Below are 19,873 nucleotides of genomic sequence, written 5' to 3'. Positions count from 1 at the left end.
TGAAACCACAGCACCACTTCCAGCTTATTATACAATCTACCTGGAGAAAATTCTGTGCTTGAGTAGTTATGTGGTTTTCTTTAGTTGATTTTCTGTTCTGCGGTGTGAGTGTGAGTGTGTGTGTGTGTGTGTGTGTGTGTGTGTGTGTGTGTGTGTGTGTATGCTGGGCCTGGGTTTGAACACAGGGCCTAAACTTTGTCCTTAAGGTTTTTACTCAAGACTAGTACACTCTATCGCTAAAGCCACAGCTTGCTTCACTTCTGGTTTATTTGGATGGTTAACTGAGGATTAACGTCTCATAGACTCTTCTGCCTAGGCTGGCACTCATCAAATCTCCGTCTCCTGAGTTATATAGAAATTTTAAGTACATTCAGTCTTTGTTGTTCATGTCTTTTATTTCTCTGCTGATCTTTTGTTTTGTTGGTTCACACTATGAAAAGTGGATGACTGATGTTTTCTATTATTATTGTATTACTGATTTCTTCAGTTTTCACAGCTTGCTATGTATATCTAGGTCATTTGTTTGTCTTCACATTAGCATTCACTTAGTCATATCTTCCTGATACATTGAATCTGCATTATTGTTTAATATTCTTTTTGTGGCAGCTTATAAAGTAATATTTTGTTATATATAATGATATACTCCCTTTCTTTTACTTACCATTCTCATGGACTTCTCTCTTCACTTTCATTCTATGCATATTTTTAAGTCTAAAATGATTCTTTTATAACAAGCATATGAATTTAAGCCTATTCACTCATTTCATGTCTTTTGACAGTATTAGGATTTGAACTCACAGTCCTTTGAATGCTACTCAGCTTGAATGTAGTCTATTTACATATGAAGTAATTACTGATATGGAATAATTCGCTGCTTTCTCTTTTACTAATTATTTTTCATATGTTTACAGTTTTTTCATTCTTCTTTCCTCTCTTCTGTGATTCATTAATTGGAGAGGTGTTGACATGTTTCAATTACAGTTTCTCTTTCTTTTGTGTATATAACATCTACAGGTATCTTGTTTGTGGTTATTGTAAGATATAGTATAACTTACTTATAGTAGTCTACATAAAGATAAGTTAATTAAAATTATACATAAAAACTATACTGTTGTCTCTTTCCTTTGCATTTTATATTTCTGATGTTAAAATTTACATCAATATCTACTGTGAAACAATATACTTATTACATTTTGTATGGTTTTGGGCAAGTCCTGGGGCTTAAGAACTCTGGGCCTGGGTGTTGTTCTGAACCTTTATGCTCCAGGCTAGCACTTTATCACTTAAACCTCAGCTCCACTTCCAGCTTGTTTTGGTTAGCTGGGGATAAGAGTCTCAGAGAATGGGCTGGGTTTTTACTGAAATTTTCAGATCTTAGCTTCCTCAGTATTAAGAATTGCAGGGATGAGCCACTGGTGCCCAGCTATACCTAAACTTTAAACATATAAGCTTGAATTTAAAATGAGTTAATGAGTTGTATCATGTATATTCATTGATATACTTATCTTTATCAATGACTTTTGTTCATTATTGTTTAAGATCCACTTGTTTCAAATAAAAGAGTTTCTTTAGTATTTCTTTTTTTTGGGGGGGGAGGGAGTGTCACGGAGCTTGAACTCTGGGCCTGGGCACTGTCCCTGAGCTCTTCAGTTTATGGCTACTGTCCTACCCTTGAGCAAAGCCATACTTGCCATTTTCTAGGAGTTAATTGGAGATAAGAGTCTCAGGTTCTTTTGTGCCTGGGCTGGCTTTGAACCTTGGTCCTCAGATCTCAGCCTCCTGAGTAGCTAGGCTTACAGGTGTATGCTACCTCACCCAGCAAGGAAGGAAACTTTTGAGCTCCCAAGGGAGAATTTGAGAGCTGTAGTCTTTATCTGAATATGTTAAAATTCTGTGGTTGGGGCTAAATACCTGAGAAACTTAAAGGAGAAAAAAATACTTTAGTTCACAATATCAGAAGATGAAGCTCATAACAAGTAGTTCTGTTGTTTCTGGACCTACAGTGAGGAAAACATGTGATAGAACAAAGCTGTTCACCTCATGAAATTCAAGAAGAGAAAGAGAGTAACTGAAAAAGGGGGAATGGTAGAAAAAAGAGAGGAAAAAAAAGACAAAGGGACAAGTAATAGGATAGATTTCTCAAGGATCCGCTTCCTTCAACTAGGTCTCACTTAATTCAGTTTTCATTGTCTTATAAATGAATGCGCAGATTTATTCATTGATAAGATTAAACTCCTAATCCACCAATTTCCTTCTCAAAGTCTTATCTGTGAATAATGCTGCATTGGAGACTAACGTCTTAAACATTATTCTTTGGGGAAGTACTTCAAATGTGACCTATAACATCCACTTATCTGTGCTGGGCTGAAAAGATAAGCTCTGTAATTTCCCACACTAGTTTAGACAACCATTTTTGTTTCCTGTAGTTCCAAGGATTCTAGTTCATCCTAAGTCTTCAAAGACAGCACTTAGAATCATTTCTTTCTCTTCTCAGAGAAAATCTTCATCTTGGGGCAGAGGCTTTCTGCAGACTACATGGTGTTGTGTGATGTGTGGAACCGTAGTAAGAACATGTCTAAAAACTTTCTGATGACTTCAAGGTGGCTGTTTTTGTTCTCACCTTGGGTATAAGACATGTACAAGATTGTCAAATAGTTTTGTAATTTCTCTCATGAAGGAGAATGATTTTTATATCATTAAACCAGTGGAGAGTCAAGGAGTTAGGGTTTCTTTCTCTCTCTCTCTCTCTCTCTTTTTTTTTTTGCCAGTCCTCAGAGCCTGAGCACTGTCCTTTGACTTTCTCAAGGCTAGAGCTCTTCCACTTGAGCCTCAGCACCACTTCCAGGCTTTTTCTATGCATGTGGTACCGAGGAATCGAATCTGGGTCTTCATGCATGCTAGGCAAGCACTCTACCACTAGGCCAAACTCCCCGGCCCCTAAGCTTTTTTTTTGTTCAAGCTAGCACTCTACCACGTTAGCCACAGCTCTATTGTCAGCAGTTATTTTTCTTGGCACCAGGAGTTAAATTCAGAGTCTTACCTTATTATACAGCTGTTCTACCACTTGAGAAACTTCACCTTTTTCTGTTAATTTTGTGAAGTAGGGTCTTTTATTTATCACGATCCTCTTATTTACCTACTTATACTTCCTGTGTTTCTGGGATGACAAGCATGTATGCCCTGCTTTTGGTGGGGATGACATCTTACTAATGATTTTCAGCCAGGTTGGTCTTCAATTATGATCCTCTCAATCTCTACCTCTTGAATAGCTAGTTTTGTAATGCATTTTATTCAGACCATTGTGTGTTGTTGATAAGCCTCCTAACTCAATTTTTACTGTCACTCATTGAGAATCAAGAGTATTTGTTAAAAAAAAAAAAGAAGAAGGAAAAGCTGGGCACTGGTATCTCATGCTAATCCTAGCCATTCAACAAGCTGAGTTGTGAGAATGTTGTCGCAAAACCAGCCAAGGCAGAAAAGTCCATTAGACTCTTACCTCTAATTTTGCACCAAAAAGCCAGAAGTAGCTTTGTGCTAGCATTGAGAAAAAAAACTCAGAGACACTGCTGAGGTCCTGAGTTAAAGCCCTAGGACCAGAAATAAAAATGAAGAAGAAATGATGGAAAGTAAAGTAGGTAGGAAGGAATAAGGAATATAAGAAAGAAGGAAGGGAAGAAGGAAAAAAAGGAGGAAAGGAAGAAAGGGAGGGAGGCAGGAAGTGAGGAAGAAATATGTTTATGGAATTGGAATTAGATATTACTTATGCAATTAAACTACAGTAATGATTGATAGCAGGTAGAATAATGACAACTCTCTTAGTATTTTATAAAAATTTTATTGTATTGCAAGAGCTTTATCTTGTGTGATTGTTGTTCTTAATGTACTACATTCTCTTCTCTTCTCCCCCCCTTTGATTAATTCTATATTGTTACTGTATCTGACTTTGTTATCTGGTATATTGTATATATGTTTATTTATTTATTTGAAATAGGAAAGGGAAGAGGGGAAAACAAGATGATCTGGAGGGCGTGGGGGGAGAGAAATAGGGACAAAAACCACGAGAAGGGGTATCAATGTGTGAGAAGTAATGCACCTACTACCTGGCAAATGTAACTGTAACCCCGCTATACATTACCCTGACAATAAAAACCTTTTTAAAAAAGTATTGTTTTCTGTGAATATGGATATTATATCATGCTAGAATAATTCTAAAATCTGAAAAGTATATAGTGGTTGCTTCACAAATATTTTTAATATCGTGTTCCACTTTAAAAAATGGGAGCAGGGTACCAGTGACACATGCTTGTATTTCTAGGTTCTCAGGAGGCAGAGGTCTGGAGAATCACTATTTGAAATTCCCAAAGAAAAATAGCTAAGAGGTCCTATCTCCCGCAGTGGCAGTATAGATCTGTCATCCCATATACATACATAGGAAGAACAAATAACACACTGCAAATCCATGCAAGCCTGAACAAAATGTGACACTATAGAAACCAAGGCAGAAAGTGTGGATGAAACTGCAGAGTTGTTGCAGTCCGGTTGGTCACAGTGGCTCATGCTTGAAATCCTAACTACTCAGGAGGCTAAGATCTGAAGATCCAGATTCAAAGCTAGCCCAGGCAATAAAAGGACCTGAGACTTTTATCTCCAGTTAACCTCTAGAAAATGGGAAGTGGGGCTTGGCTCAAGGGTAGGGCAGTAGCATTGAGATGAAGAGCTTAGGGACAGTGCCTAGGCCTAGTTCAAGCCCTATGACCGCCCCCCCCCCAATAATAGAAAATAGGAAGCCCTTAGTTAAAACTACACAAATGCTAAAGAAAATAATCAGGAGGAGGAAGAAGAAGGAGAAGATGAGAAGAAGAAGGAAGAGAGGGAAAAGAAGGAGAAGGAAGAGGAAGAAGGCAGAAGAAGAGGAAGAGGAGGTCAAAGAGTAGTAGGAGGAAGATGAAGACGATGACGAGGAGGACGAAGAAGAAGAAGAAGAAAAGGAGGAGGAGGAAGAGGAGGAGGAGGAGGAGGAGGAGGAGGAGGAGGAGGAGGGGGAAAAGAAAATGGGAAACAATTCAACAGACCCATTTTTAAATAGGCCTTGCACCAACTTTAAAAGAGAAAAATTATTGTATGGTTAACAACATTATACATACCTATGTTCATTATATATATTCTGTTTGGGTTTATTTTTGGCATCTTAAATATGTCTTTGTTTTAACTTACATTTTCTCATAAAATAGTAACTGTCAAATGAAACAACACAGGCTGATGGATCTCAAAATTAGTTGCTATGTGATGCCTCTTCCCTGAGAAGCAGAGTTGTATATATCAGTGAATAGCTCAGTGATTTTATCTCATCAACTGTGTTCACGAACTATTTGCAGACCTGATTTCATCACCTCCTGTGTACTCCACATCCCTTTGTGAGACTCTTGTCTTTCTGAACCTCAGTTTTTTCCAAAGAACTGAAATTTGCCCCTCCATTTACTTTATCTCCATCTTATTCATGTTCACCAACAAGTTCTCTTAAGTTTCCATCGTAAAATATTTGTACTTTTCTCCATTAATTCTGGCTGTCATAACCTAAAACATAGCCTCCTAACTCATCTCTCTCTTTCAGTGCTTCTCCTTTAGAACAGCCTCCAAAACATTTCATCTAAAATGAAAAATATGTTGGTAGCAGTGGCTCACGCCTGTAATCCTAGCTACTCGGGAGATTGAGATTTGAGGATCAAGGTTCAAAGCCAGCCTGGGCACAAAAGGACCTGAGACTCTTATCTCCAATTAATCTCTAGAAAATGGGAAGTGGGGCTTGGTTCAAAGAGCTCAGGGACAGCACCCAGGCCCAGTTCAAGCCCCAGGACCCACAAAGTAAAATAAAATAAAATAAAATAAAATGAAAAATAAAACGTTTAACCTTCAACCTGGTTCATTTTTTTCATATGAGTGTGTGTGTGTGTGTGTGTGTGTGTGTGTGTGTGTGTGTGCACATGTGGAATACGTCACATCAGGGATATGGAAACCTATGCTGCAGAAAAGTAGGCCTAACTCGTGGCCCAGCGTTCACCACCTGATCTTGGGACTGCACCTGGCTGAGATGGTGCCTGCCATCTGGTTGGAAGGTGTGGCTGTGGTTTGTGATGTAAAGTAAGACTACCTCTGGGATAGGCCCAGAACCCTTCAGCCTTCTCAGACAGCACATGATTCCCCTTCTTTGCTTATAGTGAGAGTACCTCCCCTGCCCTGCCCACCTTTGTGCTGATAGGCTCCTGCATCCTATATTTGCCGAACATGCGGACATACTTCCTGCCTTTACTGGTCTCCCTGATGCGTCTGACTGTCCTCCGGAGGGAGGGCTGGGTGCGGGTGGTCAGTCAGCCCTCTCCTTTTTCAGCTGGTCCTGGTCGGGGCATGTTCTCTCTATCCCTCCTGCAGGTCAGGAGGGACTGAGGACTGAAAACCCCGACCTGCACATACTTGGCCTTACTTACTCCTCCTGCTCTTTCTCTCATATTTCCATTGTTGAAACACTGGAAGCCTTTAACTATTGAATTGAATCCTTGCCTTGCTGATGTCACGCATCTTTCTTTTCTTTTTCTTTCTTTCTTCTTTCTTCTTTCTTCTCTCTCTCTCTCTCTCTCTCTCTCTCTCTCTCTCTCTCTCTCTCTCTCTCTCTCTCTCTCTCTCTCTCTGTTTCTCTCTGTCTCTGTCTGCCTCTCTCTGTCTCTCTCTTGCTCTCGTTTCTTCTTTATCTTTTTAAATTTTCTTTTAATCTTCTGGTCCTGTGGCTTGAACTCTGAGCCTAGGTTCTGTCCCTGAGCTTCTTTTGCTCAAGACTAACTCTCTACCACTTGAGCCTGAGCCCCACTTTTGGCCTTTTCTTTTCTCTTTTTTATTTTTATTTTTTTGCCTCATCAGCCTCCCTCCCTCCCTCCCTCCCTCCCTCCCTCCCTCCTTCCTTCCTTCCTTCCTTCCTTCCTTCCTTCCTTCCTTCCTTCCTTCCTTCCTTCTCCTCTCCCTCCTCTCTCTCTCTCTCTCTCTCTCTCTCTCTCTCTCTCTCTCTCTCTCTCTCTCTCTCTCTCTCTCTCTCTCTCTCCCTCTCTTCTTTTTTTGCCTGTCCTGAGGTTTGAGCTCAGGGTGTGGGTACTGTCTTTGAGCTTTCTAGACCCAAAGCTAATGCTCTACTACTTGAGCCACCGTTCTACTTCTGGCTTTTATTCTGGTTAATTGGAGATAAGAATCTCACAGACTTTCCTCCCCAGAGCTGGTTTTCAACTATGATCTAAGCCTCCTGATTAGCTAGGATTATAGATATGTGCCATCAGTGCTCAGCCAATATCAGCTTTTGGTGATCGTCACTCTCCTGTGAACCCCAGCATATAATTGTTACATATCTGGTGACTGCCATAGTGATTTCTCTTTTTTAACCTTTTATTTCCTTTCTTACATGATATTAATCTTACTTATCTACTGTATGTTTACAATAGTTGGAACATAGTGGTTTATTAATATGTTTACTAGAGTAATAAATGAGAACATTGTGTTCCAATAAATATTTCTGGTATATGATTGCTATCTATGGCCAGAAGTACTATAAGTCCATATTAACAAAATTTTTAAGCCTAAAGTATATTTTCCAATTTTAGACATTATAAACACATATGAATAATATATCTCTCTATATATACATTTTACAGAAACATAGCTTTTAGATGTGTATTCTGAACTCATAGGAATTGATCTTTTTAGCCCATAATTTTTAATAAATTCACCTGAGTATATAAGTGCCATTTCTTTATGTTAAGTAGAAACAAAGTTCCCTCAACTACATATCTATGTATATCCAGCAAATAAGGTCTTGAGTTTGGAGCAGGGCTCCTTCTGCAATAGCTTCTTTTTCTCTATCTCATGCTGACAGGGACATGAAGCAATTTTCCTTAAGGGCTGAATTGCCCCCACCTGTCAGAAGTCTTGCTTTGTCAAGATTCCAGAGAATAAATTGGAAGGGAAGTGGTGACCTTCAAGTGGGTCAGGCTTTGTCAAGAACTATGCCACTGACATTCATAATGCAGTTGTGATAATGTAGACAGCTATAAGACTGTCCTGACAGTCAGCCCAAACTTTCACCCTTTCCTTCCTTTTCTAAAATTTTTTTTGTTGTAATATATAGAGGGATTAAATTACATTTGCCAGATAGTAGATGCATTACTTCTCACACATTGATACCCCTTCTCATGTTTTTCCCCATTTCCTTTCTCCCACCCCCTTTGAATATTTCAAATTATCAAATGTATATACAATATACCATGTAACACAATCAGATACAGTAAAAATATGAGATTAACCAAATGAGCAACAAAAGAGATGAGAAATATCAGTACATTAAGAGCAACAATCACACAAGATAAAGCTCTTGTTTACATATCCTAGAGATCCTTTCATTTAGCCTTATCTTATGTGACCTTATGAATTTAGGTTTTGTGCTATTGATGTGTGTATTGGACTCTCCTCTGCTAGGAGATTCCTAGATGTGTACTAATTCTTACAAATAAGGGAAACCATTGAGCCTATGTTCCTTTGAGTCTGGCTTACTTCACTTAATATAATTTTTTTCCAAGTCTTTCAATTTCCTTACAAATGGGGCAATGTCATTCTTTCTGATGACAGCATAGAATTCCATTGTATATAAACATCAAGTATTTTTGATCCAATCATCTACTGAGGGGCATCTAGGTTGGTTCCATATCTGTGCTATGGTAAATAGAACGGCAATGAAAATTTCTGTGCAAGTGGTTTCTGGACCTTGGATAAATGTCAAGGAAGGGCATTGCTGGGTCATAGGGGTGCTCTATGATTAGTCTTTTGAGGAATCTCTATACTGCTTTCCATAGTGGTTGAAGGAGTTTACACTCCCACCAACAGTGTAGTAGCCACATCCCCACCAACATCTGTTGTTAGGTTTCTTGACCATGGCCATTCTAACTGGAGTGCGGCGGAATCTCAAAGTTGTTTTGATTTGCATTTCTTTTATGGCCAGAGATGTTGAGTATTTCTTCATGTGTCTATAGGCCATTCTTATTTCCTCTTCAGAGAAGTCTCTCTTTAAGTCTTTGCCCCATCTTTTAATGGGATGGTTGTTTCACCTTTTCTTTCCTAACCACACACCATGAGGTTCATTTATACAAAAGGGTTTTACTGTGAAACAAAGAAAAGGATTATTAAAACTGTGAGAAATGAGAACATTTCAAATCTTTACACTTGAAGGAAAATTTTAAATGGAAAATGTTGTTCCTATACTAAACAAAGATGTGTTAAGAAAAATTTAAACTTTACATATAGTGCTTGTTTTCAGACATGATATGAAACACCAAATTTAAACACCCACACAGAAAACAACTGATCAACAAATCAGGAAAACAAATAATAAGTTAGGAGTGTTTAACTTCTTCTATTTTTATTTTAAATTATTGATTCATCAGAAACAAATGAAATTCATATAATTGCCAAATTTGAACAGTAGAGGGCAGAAAACAGTGAGCTTTACCTGCAAGTTGCCTTACAAGTTACAATTTTGGTCTTGCTAGTTACTAACTTAAGATAAATATTCTAGACATAAGATGCTTCTAAATGTTTAGGAAATATATTTGACCATGAAAAGTAAATTTCAGTACTTTATCATTTGTTCACATAACCATTTACTTCCATCAATTTAAGTATATTGCACATAAATTGAAAGAATTCGATGCTTGGGTACTATTTTATATTTAAACAATAAATTGAAAAGGTTCTTTAAATGATTATAGTCATTCTGAAGTATACTGATATTTTCCCACATAGGAAAAGTAAATTCACAACCATGTTGTGAACATAGGTTAATGATATACCAGTTTTAATGACTGATGACAAATTTTTATTATATTATGTACTATGACCCATTCTTGAAACTATTTTCCTTTCAAAAATGAAATCCTTTTAGATTATTTTACAAGTAATGATTGAGTAATGATTTATTGAATTATTCATTGTGTTACATTCTTGAAAATATACATATAATTTGTTTCTCTTATAATTTTTATTTGTTAAATTGTGGAATACTAAGTGTCCATTAAATCAAAAAATCTGCTTTATTTACAGTATAAGTAAAGAAGCTGAAATAAAGTTTTGGAAATAAAACTAGTAGGGTATATGAACTTAGTACAGATATTTTGACTCCTGGTTTACAGATATCTATGTGTGAAGGGTCATCATTTAAGAGATGCAGAACTTAAGAGCAACAAAGGCTACTTTGACCAACTCCCATTGTTCAAATGGGACAATTAAGATCTAGTGTGATTAAGGCATAAGTGTAAGTTAATCTGCTCAATGAAAAGTAACAGATATGATATTAGTGTTACAGTCCAATGAGAAGGTGAAATGACAGACTTACTCTCAGGACACTTGAGAATATGAGAAGATTCTTCCTGTGTGTTGTGTTCTTTAATCTTCAAGCCCTTGGAAACAGTTCCATGGAATGAGTCCTTTCCTATTTCTTGGTTTAGCCCAAAGACCACACAATTTGGCACGGAAATTTCTGAAGCAGCAGAGTTACCTCAGCAGGTACCCAAGGACAGATGGATGAGCAACATGGGATATATGCATGTTTGTGTGTGTACATATATATATATATATATATATATGTTACATCACTCATACGTGTGTATAATGTCCTAAACTGGGAAAAATATTTTCACTGGAGGTTTAAATAATTTCATATGTGCATGGACATGAATTACATGAACATGTTTCTTCCAAGGCCAGAGCCTATCTTTGCTTGTGAGCCATGTAAACAAAGGTCAGTGGAGGGGCTCAGTTTCAGCTTGTGAACACATTCGTAAAGAAATCTTCCGTGAAGTCTGCCAGAGCAATCAGCAGTCAGTTAAGGTTTGCACGGGGGCATCACGGCCCAGCAGAATGCCCGAGAAGGATGAGATTTCCATGCAAAGCATTTTGAAGACTCAATCTGGATATCCTCCTCTGAGACTTGAGGCTTTCGTGGGGGTTCAAATGTCAGTGTTCCTCTCGCTTCCTCCCCCGCCCCAATCCTGACTACACCACATGAAGCCAAAGTTCCCAATTTGGGGACATTTCACTGGGATAATATTTGTTTATTTGCTTTTCAGCTGTCAGGGGATGGCAATCTTGCTAGATTGTTTAAATGAGTCTTCCTGAGCGATTGAAGACAAAATCCAAAATGACTTTGCACGTAAAACAGCGAGGCCTGCCCAGAGATCACTCCACCGTCAACTATGATTTGCAATTCGATTTCTCCTGCCCAGCGGCCGGAAATCAGCTTTGCAGCATTTGATCCGGGTTGGAGCATCTCGGCAGCTGCAGCAGAGAGATGCAGTGGTGGCTCCAGGCTGGAGCGAGGCGCTGTCCGCGGTGCTGAAATTCAGATGCGCTCGCGGTGGGTGCGACGGCTCTTGGAGACCAGAGGGCTCTAGCAGGGCTTGGAGCAGTGCTTCCTCCTGGGGGCTGTGCGGGGTGTGGGGCGCTGTGCGGGGGAGGGGTGGGCCAGCGAGCGCGCCCCCTGCCTGCCGCCATCCGCGCACGCGCGCCCGGGACCGCCTGCCCCTCTTGGTGACTTGGCTCTGTGCGCGTGTGTGTGAGTGTGTATGTGTGTGTGTGTGAGCGCGCGCGCGTATGTGTGTGTGCGTGTGTGTGTGTGACAGAGAGAGAGAGAGAGAGAGAGAGAGAGAGAGAGAGAGAGAGAGAGAGAGAGAGAGAGGAGAGAGGGAGAAGGGAGAGAGAGGGTGAATGTGTGAGTGCATGGGAGGGTGCTGAATATTCGGAGACACTACTGGGACCACAGCGGCAGCTCCACCGAAAACTGCATTCAACCAATCCTCCGGACTTCGGGAGCCGGGGACAGGGCGCGGGGCTGCGAGAGCCACCAGCAGGAACCGGAGACAGGCATTCTTCTGCCTCCACTTCGTGGTTTTGAGCAGCTTGGTGCTAAACTGTTGTTTCAAAATGCAGAGGATCTAATGTACTGAGAAAAAAAAAAAAAACGACAAGAGGAGGAAGAGGAGGAAAAGGAAAAAAAAAGAAAGAAAGAGGGGGTATTTTGTGGATGCTCTACTTTTCTTGGAAATGCAAAAGATTATGCATATTTCTGTCCTCCTTTCTCCTGTTTTATGGGGACTGATTTTTGGTGTCTCTTCCAACAGCATACAGATAGGTAGGTATCCTTTGTGCTATGCTTTTGAATTGTGCATAATTGGGTGGTAATCTTTGTTCACAGTGGACAAATTAATTCATGTCATGTAGACTTATGTCATACCTTGACTGCATTCCAGATTTAAAACTACCTAGAATGTTCATGCTTTTCTTGAGATGGAGCACAGGAGAAGCGCTAGTGCCTTTGATACAATAAAGAAAAAGCGTTCCTCATTTCTGATCTTCAAATTGCATTAATTCCTTTTGCCGGGATTCTCCAGGGGGTCAAAGGCAAAGCTTAACACTGCGAGGAAAGGAGACCGACCTTCCCCGGCTCCTCGCCCAGGCTTCAGTCTTAATTCCTGTCGTGAACCCCTGGCTTCCTGTTGGAGGCTGGCCCGCCGGTGAATGTGTTTATTCGTGCTGTTAACATGAATTAGACACAGGGGCTACGGGGTCTGGGGGGAGGGGGGAGGTCCGGCTTTCTCTCCCGGCCACTGACTGGGTTTTCTCGCTTGTTTGTTCTTTGCCAGGGGGGTTGTTTCCGAGGGGAGCTGATCAAGAATACAGTGCATTTCGCGTAGGGATGGTTCAGTTTTCCACTTCGGAGTTCAGACTGACACCCCACATCGACAATTTGGAAGTAGCCAACAGCTTCGCAGTCACCAATGCTTGTAAGTCATGAATATTCAATGCTTCTCCTCTGGGGCTGCACGCGGGGAGCTAGCAATTTCCTCTGTGTGTGTGTGTGTGTGTGTGTGTGTGTGTGTGTGTGTGTGTGTTGATGTGTGGGTGTGAGTGGCTGCACTCGCGTGTGCCTGCGAAGGTGGCTGTAATCTTGGGGACCCCTGCTGAATCAAGGGGGGAGACCAAGAGCAGATGTCAGGCACTGAAGCCTGTGCGCGAGGGGGCCGCGGAGGGGCTGGAGTCAGGGTGTTTCTTGGTTCGGGGTATCTCCTTGGTCTTCAGTGCCCCAAAGAAGCTCTCCTCCCCCTCCCCCTTTGGTGCGCCTGCTGGCACCCCGCCAACAGGGAACACGTTGTTCCCCTGGGCGCTCTGTGGGGTTGTTGGACAGATCCCAGGAGGGACTGCTGGAACCCTGATGCCTGAGATTTGGGCTCAACCTCTGCTGCAACTCCTACCGCGGCCCCCGCGAGTTCTCCGGGTACCGGAGACAAGTTGTTACAGTGTTCTCGGAATTGGAATACGGTTGTTACATAACGCCCACCAAGGGGCGCGGCGCAGCAGGGAGCGAGGCTGTGCAGGCCCAGGCGCGGGTGGCTGGAGGCTGTGGAGAGAAGGTGGCCGGTCTGCGGGCCGCCTCTCGGCTGTGTGAAGCTAAGTTTCTGGGGGCCAGGCCGCCCGGGCAGCTGCGGCCAGCTTGAGGTCCAGAAACGCATGGTACTCGGGGTAACCTGAATCCAGCAAAGACAGCCTAGGGGCTCGAATTTGTTTGCAACAGGCCTAGGTTTAAAATCTGAAGTCATCCATCAGCCATTTTAGTCCTTGCAGCTCTCCATGTTAGCCCTTTGCTTGCGCGCAGGGTACCACAACTAGGGAGGTTTGGTGGAGCAATAGAAATCAAGCAATTAAGGTATCTGGAGGGGCGCAGCGGGAAGACGAGAGCCTCCCCCTCCCCGCTCGCATGGGCCATGCAGCAGCCACTGCCTTGCGCCTGGATAGCCAGTGGCCACCATTTCCTGCTAGTGGGCTAGAGCGATTCTCTCCTGAACTGATCGCAGCAGTTTATGAGAGAGAGAGAAAAAAAGGATTTTCCAATGGCTCACCTCCCACTCTGGATCATGTATGGAGTTAGCGGAAAATTACTGCAGGAGGTACTCCACTGCCACGTTCCACCTCGGACAGATCACTGCTGCCATCATTTCCCATGCGCAGCCTGAGCATGTAGCCCAGGCTTAGCTCGTACCAGGAAAGCATCGCTACTGACTGGCATCAGGATGGGCACGGAGCTATTCCACTGACTCGTACAACAGGGACTTTCCTGGGGTTCTAGTTGATGCTAGATTTCAGTGGTTAATGAAAGACCAATTTAATTAATGCCATGGCCTTTTCTTTTCTTCATGTTGAAGCTGAATAAAGAAACTGTGTGTGTGAGAGAGACAGAGACAGAGAGAGGGAGGGAGGGAGGGGAAACTGAGAAGAAAGAGGCTCTTAAAGTGGATTTTCTTCTTCTTCTTTTTTTAATGTATCGTTTATCCTGACAAATCTTAGTGCATAACAAAAAAATACAAAATAAATTGCCTTGATTAAATTTCAAAGACTTCCATGCTTTCTCTGCATACCTATCAGAATCCAATTTCACTTGATATCAAGAAATTTCCCTTTCTCCTAAATTACAAGTTTGGCATGACATTATTTGGAGTGTCTATCTATATGTGATCGCCAGTGTGGTAATACTTTGCAAAATGAATCGTTGAAAAAAAAAGATCATGAGTAGGGGAAGTACATTGATTTTTCAAGTGTTGCCAGCTGTGAAAAGTATAGCTTCGTTTGAAAAGCTATGAAAAGTATAGCTTCGCTTGAAAAGCTGTCGATAACGGAGCAGTTTATCCAGTGGTAAAATTGGTAAGAGAAACTTACTGAGAAAAGAACATATACACACATCAAATAGAATAAATCTTCCCTGATTCCAAGATACGTGGGATTACTGTGCTGGGGCTATGTCAGGGTTCAAGACTTCAGGCTATGTGATTAGATTTAGGATTTAGTCTTAATATTTTTCAAGTCAGTTTACTATTGAAATAAAGATATACAACCAGAATGTATTCATACATTATACATGTAGTTAGACCATATATAATCCTATGAGTTTTAAGCAAATGCATGCATCTGTGTGATAAGCACACAGGTTTCATTAAAAACAGCAAAACATTTTAATGTACTTGATCATACTTCTGAGGGGCTCAGATGATCAAATCTTCATTTTGCTTTTCTTTTTATCAAAAAGTGAACCAAAAAAAATTGTGCATGTCTGCAGGCCCTAACATTACCCACTGTCCTAGAATAATACAGAAACAAGTATTGTGGAGGAGGCCAATACTCTTCAAAGATGCCAACATAGGTTTGCAGAATCTTAGCACTTCAGCCCTCATGTTAGAAGCAATGTCACTGCTAAAGATAACTGCTGAGAGGCATGGTTACAGAATGAGGATGGCTGAGGAGAATTTTCTAGAGGTGATACCATTTCATTAAGAAAAATCACTTCATGCTTTGTGTGGCACTTTCTAGGAATTGTAAAACCTGTGAAATGGAATTTTTCTTTCCTTTACCTTTTCTGTTTTGCTTAATGACAATAGAAAATATAAAATTAGTTAATTAGTTTGACTTTCTTGATGGGGAGGTGTGGAAGAGAGAGAAGAGAAGAGACATGTTTCCTTGGATTATAACCACTACAAAGTTGCCTCTAATGTCAAATTTATCTTTATCATTTAAATTCTCCTCAAGGTTTTTCTCCAAAACATGTCCTTTATTTTCTTGGCTTCCCTTTTAAATCAAGCAGACTATGATTCTTTCCTGTGTAAAGTGGGAACAATCATATTAAGTACGTTGACAGCTAACACCAAGGTATCTTTCCCCTCATTTCTTCTATAAATGTAAGGCCTTTTTCTCTAATTCCATATTAAATAATATATATATCGTTACTCAATTCATAAAAGGCAGCTTATTCTTTTTTTAATTAAGCCATAAAAATCCCACATAATTAATTCTGTGTAGTAAGAAAAGGAATTTTATAGTTTGATGATATAATTGGTTTACTAAATTTTATTCCCTTACTGGAAATACTGAGTTTGACATTGAGTTAAAGATCCAAGGAGATCTTAGGGCTGTGAAAATGCAATGAAGTCGTTCTCTTCTCAAATGAGTGGACATTGCACTCGGCTCCCACACCTTCTTCACAGTCACAGTGAGATAATGAGAGTATCTATTTGTTCCTCTTTTGTTGCCATGGATACCTGAGGAAAACCAGGTTTCCATGCCTTTCCTTGCCTTTTTTCTTCTTTTGCTCCCTCCTTGCTTCTTTTCACTTCACTCTTTTTTTTTATTAGAATTAGTGTGAAGATTATATTCCCAATGATTGCTCAATCATACATCCTCATTATGAAAAACTATAAAGCAGAAAAGCAGAAGGAAAATTGAGAGTAGCATCTCTACTCATCAGCTGGTATTAGCAATGTGCTTCAAGAAGAAATTCACTCATTCAGACTCACTCAGTGTGCATTTATTGAAGGGCTTCTTGCTGTTAGAGACAAGGTGAATGCTTTATCTACGGTGGCTCACTTTTGCTAATTCACTTTCCCCTCTACTTGCTAATAGTTCTTACTTGAAGGCCTTCATGGCTTCAGTATGGATTGACAGTTGTGTTCTTGTCTAGGAACTACAGTTTAAGGATAAAAATCACTGCCTGGGGCTCTTAAACACAAGTTATTTATTAGAGTAACTGGAAACATAATCTGGAGTTTTACAAAAATAATATATTTGATATTATATATTGATATATACATATATTTAACTATCTATCATAACCAACAGTTGAATTTTTTCCTAGAAAATGTTTTTTACATCCTAAAGAATTTTAGTCAAACTTAATGAATGCAATGTTAATTACAAAGAGCTTTTAGAAATAAAATCATCTAAAAGGATTATAAGCATGAGTCTTTGATCTCAGGATTTATAAGAGGAAATATTGAATCTCATATGATTTGTAACAGGAAATATTGAAATAGTCTTCACAATCTATTTTGATAAGTAATTTTGGCAAACAGCTGTTTGTCTAAGCTAACATTAATACAATTATTTTGTATTCAAATTCTACAGCATAGCAAAAATAAATCATAGAAGTATTAAATTTAGAGACAGCAAGTAAAAAATATACTTTTTCTCTAAGCCAGCAGATGGAGATGTTGGAGAAAATATTGTTTGATGAAACTGTTGCACACATTGAGTACCTTTAAAGACACTGGTAACAAATTTATTTAGAAATGAAAGATAGAATTGAAATCTAATTCAGAATAATTGTTAAAATGTATTTATTAAAATACATTGAGGAAAGTATTCGTTAAATACACTGAAAGCAAAACTTTCAATGCTTCCTTTTAGAAACAGATGTCTCTAGTTTACTTTTTTTCTCTTTCCTTTTCTTTGTTTTTGGTTTTGTTTTTGTGCTGGTCCTGATCTTGAATTGAGGGCCTGGGTCCTTTTCCTGAGCTTCTTTCACTACCACTTGCACCACATCTCTATCTACTTCCAGCCTTCTGTTTTTGTTTTTGGTGATTAAATGGAGGTAAGATTCTCCCAGACTTTACTGCCTAGGCTGACTTCAAACATAGCCCTCAGATTTCAGCATCTTTTGTAGCTAGGATGACAGGCATAGGCCACTGGCACCAGAGGTTTGAGGTATATTGAACTTTAGTCATGGATCAGGAAAATTTTGTATCTGTATCAATCAAATTAAAGGAGTGGAGGTGTTCCGTGTATTTAGAGTTAGCATTCATAGAGTGTAAGTAGGTATAGATATATTGGGTGGACTATAAACTTTGGTCATTTTGTTCAGATATATGGAAAAAACAGAAGTGCTGTTTTCCTTCCTTCCTTCCTTCCTTCCTTCCTTCCTTCCTTCCTTCCTTCCTTCCTTCCTTCCTTCCTTTCTTCCTTTTTCTTTCTTTTTTGGTGCCTGTTCTGGGACTTGAATTCATAGCCTGGACACAGTCCCTGAGATTTGTTTTCTAAGGCTGAGCCACAATACTACTTCTTCTTTTCCTGAGTAGTTTCACAGACTTTCCTACTAGGGTTGTCTTTGAACCGTGATCTTCATATCTCAGCCTCTTGAATAGCTACAATTACAGGCATAAACCAGGAGTACCACGTTGAATTACTGTTTCTGATATATGCAAAAAAATCTGAATCATATCTGAATCATAAAACCGGAATCAGATTGAATGTTACCATTGCACGATGAAATGTTATAATATTAGGAAAATTATGAATGTAACCCAGGCTCTAACAACTCAGCACCACTGTAAATATCTTCAGCTAAAGTATAAGAAGAAACAAATAGCTCTTTATATCAGAACAATGATCTTTTATTGAGTTATTTGCAGCCAAAGTTTCATATCACTTATTGCAAAAGAATTTCAAGAACATACAAGAAAGGCTGATAAAGGACATATGTTTTCCTAACCATTTCAGCATTGGTTTCTGAATAACTCAATTTTCATATGCTATTTGTACTTTCCTATCTTTCCCACTCCTTTTATATACAACAGTCAAGACAATTAATTTGTAGTGTATATTAGATCACAAGAAGTAAGAATTATATTGCGATGAGAACCATTTTTTATTAACTCTTTTGTTCATTTTTTAAATTTAATTTTGTTGTCAGGGTGATGTACAGAGGGTTACACTTACATACCTAAAGTAGTGAGTATATTTCTTGACAAACATTGCTACCCCTACCACATTTTTCTCCACTTTCCATCTCTGCCAAATCCCTGCCCCCACAAGTTGTAAAGTTCATTTTCAAAGTATTGTCTTGTGGGTGTTGCTCTTACATTGATTTTCCCTTTGTCCATTGTCTCACCATTTGTCCTCTTCCCTTCTCTGTTTCAAATAAACATATATACAATACACCAGGTACCAAAATCAGATACAGTGACACAGAGGAAAAAACAGAGAGGGAAAAAATGAAAGTAAAAATACGTAACGTTTTACGGAAGCAAAAAATACATTACTCTAAAAGCTGAAATCCCACGTTCATTTTAGACATTTATTTGGATGTAATTTTTTTCACTTGTCTGTTTACTTCAAGGTTAGCACTCTGTCAAATGAGCCACACCTCAGGTTCCAGCTTTTTCCTGGTTAATTAGAAATATGAATTTCATGGATTGGTTTTCATCAGGGTAGCTTTGAACCCTGATCCTCAAATGTTAGCTTTCTTAATAGCTAAGATTACAATTTTGAGGCATTTCTCATCTCTTTCTTTCTTGTTCCTGTCCTTCCACTTGAACTTGGGGCCTGGGCACTGTGTCTGACCTTTTTGAATGAAGTCTAGCACTCTGCCACTTGAGTGACAGCTCCACCTGTTTTTTTGTGTTAATGAGAGACAAGGTTCTCAAGAAGGGTTGGTATTGAACTACAGTCCTCAGCTTGTACCCTTTTGAGTAGCTAGGATTGCAGGCATGAGCCATCAGCATGTAGTTTCCTTCCTTCCTTCCTTTCTTTTTTTATTTTATTTTTTCTCTTTTGTTTTATTTCTTTTTTTATTATTGGGGTAATGTATAAAGGGGTTATAGTTACATTTGCCAGACAGTAGGTGTGTTACTTCTCACAGATTCTCACACCCCTTCTCATATTTTGGTCCCCATTGCCCTTCCCCATCCCTCCAAATCATATTGTTTCCCTCTTTCCCTTAGCTTCCTTTCTTTTTAAATTGAATTTTACTAAATATTTTGTATGTTTCATTGAAATAGAATTTCTTTAATTATACAAAAATTTTGTCCAAATATTGAGATTGGTTTTTACAAATAATTAAAGAACTAGTCTCTTAAATGATCAGTAAGCCTAATATATCCAAAGTCTTTTCAGTAAAATAGGAATATTGTTGAACTCAAAAATTTAAACCATTCTACATATCAAAATTTTCTACATATCAAAATATTTTTGACAC

General features: G+C 39.4%; 1 protein-coding gene across 6 annotated transcripts in view; it reads left to right on the top strand.

Moving 5' to 3' along the window:
- Positions 1-11,597: 11,597 nt before the first annotated feature.
- Positions 11,598-19,873, top strand: part of Gria2 (glutamate ionotropic receptor AMPA type subunit 2) — a 142,337-nt gene continuing 134,061 nt past the window's right edge. For 4 of the 6 annotated variants that reach the window (XM_090343202.1, XM_090343196.1, XM_090343197.1 and 1 more), the window contains exons 1-2: positions 11,599-12,211; positions 12,723-12,863. In XM_090343202.1, the coding sequence (XP_090199328.1) occupies positions 12,124-12,211; positions 12,723-12,863 (229 nt within the window). In that variant the 5' untranslated portion in view covers positions 11,599-12,123. Of the gene's footprint in view, positions 12,212-12,722; positions 12,864-19,873 lie in introns of all 6 variants that reach the window. The other 2 variants (XM_090343201.1, XM_090343200.1) reach the window with 1 other exon arrangement.

Source organism: Megascapheus bottae, chromosome 13, assembly GCF_031878675.1.
Source record: "Megascapheus bottae isolate mThoBot1 chromosome 13, mThoBot2.hap1, whole genome shotgun sequence".
Lineage (NCBI taxonomy): Eukaryota > Metazoa > Chordata > Mammalia > Rodentia > Geomyidae > Megascapheus > Megascapheus bottae.
Note: the sequence above shows the minus strand (reverse complement) of the source record. Positions and strands in the feature narration are given on the sequence as shown.